This window comes from Morone saxatilis, unplaced genomic scaffold (assembly GCF_004916995.1).
Source record: "Morone saxatilis isolate NCDOM2014 unplaced genomic scaffold, NCSU_SB_2.0 Contig17, whole genome shotgun sequence".
Lineage (NCBI taxonomy): Eukaryota > Metazoa > Chordata > Actinopteri > Moronidae > Morone > Morone saxatilis.
Genome location: NW_023339729.1, coordinates 25,928,137 through 25,936,549, shown reverse-complemented (window position 1 = coordinate 25,936,549; position 8,413 = coordinate 25,928,137). Strand labels below are relative to the sequence as shown.

Here is an 8,413-nt window from a genome sequence, read left to right as displayed (position 1 = left end):
TTAATGTCATAAAACAATGAAACAATCAAAAACATACTCAGAACTTGCAGAAAACAGCACAAATCTCATGATTCAAAATGAGTATTGTATGAGAATTCGTGAAGATTCAGTTACATCAGATAAATATTAATGTTAAATAAATATTTGAAGAAAACAATCACTGGTGGAAAATGTCTTATTTCACTTGCTAAGTTAAAAAAATGAAATCGCTTAAATTGCACATGTTAAGCTTTATAGTAAAAACATCCCACTGTTCTGCACCAAAACAGGCGAGGGAAAATGCAGTTGTGTGTGGTTTTTGTAGGTGTGTGTGTGGCTGTGTTTGAGTCGCATTATTCTGCTCCACTTTGAAACTCTTCTGATCTCTCTTAAGGCACTGTCGCTCTCACCAACTATCGAATGACAGACAGACAGAGCCAGAAATGTGGTGTGTGTTATTGTGGTTTGAGTCTCTCTCTCTCTGTAGTGACACTCTCTCACATTCACACCATCCAAACTCAGAGCTCGACATCAACAAGACGGCAGAAATAAGAGCAGGGAATCACAAAGATTAAAGAGTCTGTGGGTTCTTTGAGGGACTGGTTCCAGATTTAAACCAGAAGAGTGACGATAACTGTGTAAACTGGACCCTGCTGTAAAATTAGTCCTGATAGACACGACAGCATGGCTAATATTAACTTGTTATACAGCTATTGCTTTGGTGGAGATGTCATAAGTAACAAGAAACTGCAGTGCAGCAGTGGAGAAATCATAGTTTTTTAAGTAACAAGTAAATCTCAAGTCAGTCCAGAGACAAGTCCTACACCAAGTCCAAGTCAAGGGCCGTAATGTATCATCTACACAATAATGAAAGTTAATGGAGTGATTCCTAATAGTGTCACCTAATGGAAGCATATATAATGTGAACAGAACCGGTCCGAGCACAGAACCTTGTGGAATTCCACGAGACAGAAGTACAGAGTTAAAACCAACAGGAAACAAGTCGACCAACAAGTCCAAGTCAAGGGCCTTCTTACGTATCAGCTGTGGATCAGTGGGTAGAGCAGTGTCACGGTTTGATTCTCCATGTGTCGAGGGGGTCCTTATGCAAGACACTGAAGCCTGAGTGGCTCCCTGGGTGCCCAGGGTTTAGTGGATGCTCCAAGTGTAAAGGACGGGTTAAATGCAGAGGACAACCTGTGTTCATGTATGAAAATCTGTGGAAAGGCATTTTATGTCCTTAAGCAGGCTGGTAATTTAGCTAATTAGGAAAATCTTTAGTTGGGGGCAGCCCTAGTTTCCGGGCTGTTTTCACCACAGCAGATGTGCACAGGAACAAAATCAGTTACCACAAATCATTGAAGTCTCAAAGTCGCTAATATCAGCCCTGTGTGAAGAGAGCTCGGCACTAACACCCGACCACCATCCAAACCACTGTGGGAAAACTTCCACAGAGCCAACCAAGCCAGAGTGGAAACACTAGAAACCTGGTGACATGACTCGATGGTTTCCTAGGTTGGTTGCGGCGTCAATGTCGTATCAGACTCTTCGAACTTCAGCCTAGGTGGTCTTACATCATCCTGTTCACATTTACCAAACCCTGCTGATGTTGGCGTAGATCCACAGCAGCTAGATAAACTCTCCCCGACCAACACTCCACTCTGCAGGAAACCACAGTCAGTCTGTGTAGTTTACAGATTAGTGGTTAGCTTGGGCTGTGATGTCAGGTTATCGAGCGCAAAGAGCTGCTGACAGGATTATTGGAGCATAATGAGCCATAACAAACACCACACAGGGGATTCGTGCATGTCTTACATAGGTTTCCTCTCTGATTCCATACATGCTTGCAGCCATGTAGCCGGATGTGACAAAATGTTCATACAGACAGATTTACAGCACAGAAAACAGTGTTCAATAGGTTTCACTGTGAGACACATATTTCTGCGTTTTGCAGCTGGTTTCAGTGATTCCACTGTTTTCACAGCAGATATTAACCATTTGTTGATTTCTCTTCGACAAATGGTGTTCCAGTGCATCTTAAGCCTTGAACACACTACATTACACACACAACCTCCTGTCTGCCTGACTGATCATTATTTCATAATTCAATATCATCCATAAAAGATACAGTGTATTCTGATCAATATCATCCATAAAGATACAGTGTATTCTGATCAATATCATCCATAAAGAGTGTATTCTGTACAAACTCAACTATTTACAACGTGACCAGCAGCTGAAAATAAAACCAGTTCATGTTTTTAACATTTTCTTTTCTTTCTGAGAAGAAACAGGATTTAATAAGAATCTAAAAGCAGAATAAATAAAATCTCAAACCAGGCCTTTAAATCTGAGCGTGTCACGTCTGCAGTGTACCACAGAGCTGTTTACCCCAACGCCACGTAACTGTCACCAATGCAGAACCGAGCTAACGCGCCGAAGCTGTGACTGAAAGCCTTCTGAACAACTCTTGCAACATCCTTGCGTCACCTCTCTGGCTGAAACACGATCTGGGCGTCGGGACTGATGCCTCCTGACCCCGGGGGAAAAATAAACGCATTGCCCACCAAACGTAGTGGGTGGCACCTCGAAATGATTTTAGCAGCTAATTAGATTTTGAGAGCGAGAGTCTGACAGCTGGTTACCTGCCAACAGGTTCCACTCACTTCTTGCCAGAACATCTACCAGCATTCGTCTGGTGATTTCCCATCACTCCCCGTCCCTTTGATTGTTTGATTGAGGAGGTGGAACTGCTTTCTCTGGCGGCAGGCTCAGTGTGGGAAAATAGTTTGCGAGCATGCAGAGCCAGGCGACATGTGGAGGCAGGTTCGGGGCAGGGAGGAGGGAGGTGGAGAGCTCACTCCAAACTGCAGCCTCTGTTTATAATCTGTTTGGTGGTTTATCCGACGCCTCGTCCAGGGCCGGCTGACAACATGAGATTCAGTTCTCAGAGTGACAATCGAGCGAATTTCTGCCAGTCTTTACAGGAAACATATAAATATGACGAAGCAAACAGCTCTCTGACTTCTGTTTCATGGAGACTTCAATCAATTAGTCATTTGTCAGAAAATTGTCAACATTTTTGATAATCCATTAATCCTTTGAGTCTGTTTGTTTTCCTCTGTTTTATATCATATTAAACTGAAGGTCCAGTGTGTAACATCTGGGAGGATCTATTGTCAAAAAATATATTAATATTCATCCTTTCATTAGTGTTTAATCACCTGAAAATAAGAAGCTTTGTGTTTTTGTAACCTGAGAATGAGACGTTATTATCTACAGAGGGAGCGGGTCTTCTCCTGGCCATGTTTCTACAGCAGCCCAAAACGGACAAACCAAACACTGGAGCTAGATAGCTGCATCTGTGTTTCTCCTTCACACTTGCGGGTGAAGCGAGGGGGTTGCAACCTACATACTGGACCTTTAAAACTAAAATCTTTATTTGTGTGCAGATTTTTGTACTTCAGGAACAAGAATTTTACATCTTAACAGAAGACAAAATTATTTGATGAAATGGAGTTTATGGATGTTTTTCCTTCCTTCCAGGCAGAATCTGGTCTCGTTTAATTTCTATTAGAAATCAACTTCTTCATCCTTCATCCATCATTCTCATCTACTGTTGACACGTTCTCACTGTGAGCTTCTGTGGATGGAAGCGGGACTGGTTGATTGTTTTGAGAAGTCTGGAGATCGAAATCGCACGACTTTCAGTTTGACAAATCACCAAGAAAACAAAAGTAAATGTTAGCAGCTTCATACGAAAGGAAGTGAGGAGGGAAGGAAAGAAGGACGGAAGCAAGGATGGGAAAACAGTCACAGAGCGAGAGACGTCTGATATGATGCAGTGGGACGCTGGTCATCAGATATGTCCATGTTTGGTCGACCAGTGGAGCCACATCTGGACTCCTCTGAGCCTGGCACAGGATCCCCCTCAGCCCATAATTCACTGGGGCAGTTATCGGTTGGAAAAATGCTGGCAGGCTGAGCTTCACTTTCTCTCCATGCCGCTGTCACTCTTTGTATAGTCTTAACTGTGTCTGTGACTAGAGACTAGAGAGCTCGAACTGTCGCTGTCACAGCAGGACCGATAAAGACCGACGGCTCCTCTGGTTTGACATTCGTGGCTAAACGTCAATAAAACGTGTCTGGTAAATTTACAGCGGCAAAACATTTACATGTGCTTGCCCGTTTAAGGGTTATGTTCCACTGCTGGATAGCATAAACAAGTTTATTAGATTGTAATGTGCATGGAAGAATGGAAATATATGACTTTCCTTTGTTTTGATATCAGCATTATATATGCTCTATAAACCAGTGGTTCCCAACCTGAGGGTAGGGGCCCCCACTAGGGGTCGACAAAGCTTCACAGGGGGGTCGCAAGGCCTTTTCAATTTTATGGGGTGTAGGAACTTAAAAATATGCCGATATTTCAGCGTTTCATTCTTTTTTTGTCAATAAAACTCAATGAATTTAATGAATATAATGTGAAATATTTATTAAATATGTCAGTCGGGGGTCGTCAGTTCACTGAAAAGGTTGGGAACTACTGCTGTAAACACAGTCCTGCAAGAGGGAAAGGACTTTAGAAACAGGAGTTATAAAAACTACAGAAGGACAGAGAGCAGGAGGGTGGATGAGTCTCGGGTGAAATCCTGCAGGTCTGGCACAACAGAGAGAGCCGGTCTGGGTTGGACCTGCCAGTTTAGACTGAGGAGAAAAAAAGGGGGAACAACAACAACAGAAACCTCATCCTGCCCGACGACCATGACGGCTTCATTTAACACGCCGGTTACCGGGGTCAACGGCAGGAATGCCCCACGGCCGGCCAAGCAGAGCCACTGACAGCCTTTATGCACAGCAACGCAGGAGAAAGAGGAAGGCCCGCCGGTGTCCGAACCGTGCGCTCCGTCCTCGTTTGTGGCTCCGGGCAGCAAACCGGCAGCAGCCACTGATGAGCACATGAAACCGCAGCCAGAGTCTGCACAGATCTGGACTGAAACCAGAACGACCCTGAGGCGAGAAACCAAGCAGCTCGATCCCACCGGGAACATAAACAGGAGGCCGAAATTAAAAGCCTCCAAGAGCTTATAATTATCAGTCCAACCTCAATCAATCAAAACTATTACATAATTATTACTCATAAGAGAAATTTATGACTCAGCAAGTCATAATTACAACTTAGAAACTCATCGAACGGTATAATTATGAAATTGAAATCGTATCAGTAGAATTGTTACATAAAGAGGAATGTAACACCACAACTTACAAATTACAGGAATAAACCACTACAGAGGTGCAGTACGTCCTTCCTGCCACTGGGGGGCGCCTCACATCAAAACAAAAACAAAGACAAAGTTTGGTGACATCGTGAAGTAGCCACTGCCGCTACTGCCGTTAGCTTCTCTCGGTTCTTAATTCTTTCTTTCTAATTCCTGGACTGATTATGTGTAAATAATTATTCTATTAGCTCAATGCTAACACATAAAGGGAATTACCATTAACGCGCTAATATTACCTTTTACGGTCCATGTGGAGACGTCATTGGGACCCAAAGAGCTTCAAATTCAGAAGGTCAAATAGGGGAGGGGAACACGAGAGAGCAAGAGACTGAACATCAAACCAAAACCAAGAACGTCATCCGGATGATTCAGTTCTGATTCAGATTTTTGGTCTTTGGTCGAAGAAGCAACAGAAGAACAACCAAACCTTCTCAACACCAATGACGAGCTGTACAACGTCTGAACTCACCGGCCACGCGAAACTGAACGGCAACACGATCCTGGCTTTGTCGCTCTTGGCGCCACGTAAAGAAAAGGTATTCCCACCAAGGACCGGCGTGGAGGCGGTGCCGAAGCTGCAGGGCCCGCCCGAGGAAACCTTCAGCTGGTACTCCTTCAGACACACTCGGAAGTAGGTGTCGCACTCGTCCGCCGTGCACCGCCGATCCGTGGCATCCCGGGAACCGTCGCAGCAGGAACCGGTCTGCAGCTGCCCATTAACGTTCTGCATCGACAAAATCTGGAGTTCAAAGTGTCCTGAAGCCGACGAAACCTGCAGAGAGGACAGGACAACAAAGCAACGTGATTAACAACAGGAGAGTCGGTTGTTCTGTCTGCATGAAATCACTCCTGATACACAACTTATCAATTCATTGATGAGACAGTTAATGGAAGACAGTTTCCTAATCGATGAATAAATGATCAAACAGAGTCAAATGTTTGCTGGTTCCAGATTCTTAAATGAGACCATTTGCTGCTTTTATCGTCATCGTATCAGCTGCAGCTCCTGGAAGTGTTTCAAGAGAAAATATAAATCAATGACTCAACAGTTTCAAGGTTCACACTCTATTTAACAAATCACTTTCCAGGACCTTTTCCAGGACTTTTTTTTTAACACTACAGGACAGAACTTGCCTACAAACGCTCATAAAAGCTGCGGTTTCATAAGTGACAACATTAATTCAAGCACAGCTCATCAGTAACCACTCACATCCAGTCCAATTTATTCTATTTTACAGAAAATCTATCTTCTAGAGAGTTAAAAGTGTTCATTGCACGTACAGTTAACATCAGTGTGCATGTATTTATCAACCACAGCAACAAGAGATGTGATGGTTACAGCTCTGCAAGTCAGCGTCAGGAGCTAAAATACAAACATTTCCAGGACAACAGATTATTTCCAGCGTATTTGCTCATTTCAATCAATTTCCAGGTGTTTCCACGACTGGAAAACCAGACGGAGCGTCGGGGCTGCGTGGGAACAGCCTGCGGTTTGACTGGAGGAAAACCAGGTGAAGAGCGGTGTCACAGAGTTCAGTCCGCCTGCCTCCTTCGTGTTCTGGACACTTTAACTTTCCCCTGCAGGATCTTATCACAGCGAAGGATCCTGATCGACGCTGCGAGTCCAACAGTCTGTGGCCTGAGAGCTCCAAACGCCGGCCCTGTGAGCCAACGCTGACCAAAACCAAAAGGAATCCATGTCCCCACTAGAGTCCCATTAAAACACGTCTGATTCCTGCACACAGCTGTAAATATTAACTACTGCTCCCAATTTAGAGTTAAAACTGCAACATCTGCTTCGGTTTTAACCCCTCGAACTCCCTGATTGTGTTTAAGGTTCATTAATAATTAACTTAAAGGATCCGGATCATTTCTGCCACATTACAGCAGAACTTTATCAAACATCAGGATGTAAAATATATTAACAGGTGAGATTAAATGATTCTATTGTTTCATCTAGAAAAAGAAGATTTTATAGATTTTTGTAAAAGCGTTTGGCTCGTTACTCAAAAAATGTAATTTATTACTCATGACTCTTTTCAAAAGTAATGTTATTACTTTACTTAATACTCCATGACAACAGTAACTAGTTACTCTACTAGTTCTATTACTTTTTGTGTCCTAGAATCGGAGTAATGGAGTATTTCCTCCAACATCACAGAAATCAATCCGAGGATGTGATTGGATTATTAATCAATCAGAACCTAATAATAGGTCATTACTGATTAATAACAATCCAGTTATATTGGATATTGCCATTAGTTAGTAATTAGTTACACTACTAGTTACTGGGTAAAGTATATATATATCTATATAGTCTGTCAGAGTTGAACAAGAACTTTTCGGAAACTTTCCTGAAGGTTTCAGTCAGTAAATCCACATTTTGTCCCGAACATGAGAGAGAAGCTCGTTCCGTGTTTCAGCTCGGAGGAAAACTTAAATAAGACAAATAAGAGCGGGACCCTGGCGTACCTGGATGCCGGCAGAGAGCAGCAGGATGAAGGGGAGGAGGACGGAGCTCCGTGTGAGGGGCATGCCGGCGGCGGGCTGCTGCCGGCGGCGGGCTGCTGCCTGGCGGCTCTCGGGGCTCAGTGGTAGTCGGTGCGACCCTCCGCTCCCGGTTTATACCCCCCCGGATGGGACATGCACGGAGCTGCAGCTATTCTTTCCCACAGAGTCCTCCACAGAGTCCCGGTCCGACCCGATCCGTCCTGCACCGGAGCCTTTTGTCTGCTATTGTCCGGGTTTCTGTCACCAGCTCCGGCTGAACGTCCACACCGTCTGACAGCAGCTGGAGCGCGGACCGCACTTGGGTCGGCCCCCGCAGCAGGCTGGGTAATATCAACCAGCACCGGGGGGCGGGGCCTGTGTGCAGACCACGCCCACCGCTGCATATTAATGAGCAGCGGTTTGTTTACAGTCAGTTCACATGGAGGTGCAGAAGTGCTTTCACACATGGAGGCTAAAAACCTCCAGAACCGACCTGAGAGCGGTTTTATATGGAGGCACACTTCTGCCAATGTGACAGAAAAAAGACCAAACAATCGATAATATATTAACTCAATATATTATATCAATATATATTAATATGTTGAGAAAGTCTCTCTTATAATGACTTACAGAATCTTTTTTTCCATCATATAGGCACAAATGGG

The 8,413-nt window shown here is 44.1% G+C and overlaps 1 protein-coding gene across 1 annotated transcript in view; it reads right to left on the bottom strand.

The window, feature by feature from the left end:
- LOC118326969 (protein jagged-1a-like) overlaps positions 1 to 8,054 on the bottom strand; it is a 22,059-nt gene extending 14,005 nt beyond the window's left edge. Inside the window, exons 1-2 of the mRNA XM_035660133.1 lie at positions 7,731 to 8,054; positions 5,728 to 6,030 (exon numbers count right to left, since the gene is read on the bottom strand). Of these exons, the coding sequence (XP_035516026.1) occupies positions 5,728 to 6,030; positions 7,731 to 7,793 (366 nt within the window). The 5' untranslated portion in view covers positions 7,794 to 8,054. The remainder of the gene's footprint in view (positions 1 to 5,727; positions 6,031 to 7,730) is intronic.
- Positions 8,055 to 8,413: the final 359 nt, after the last annotated feature.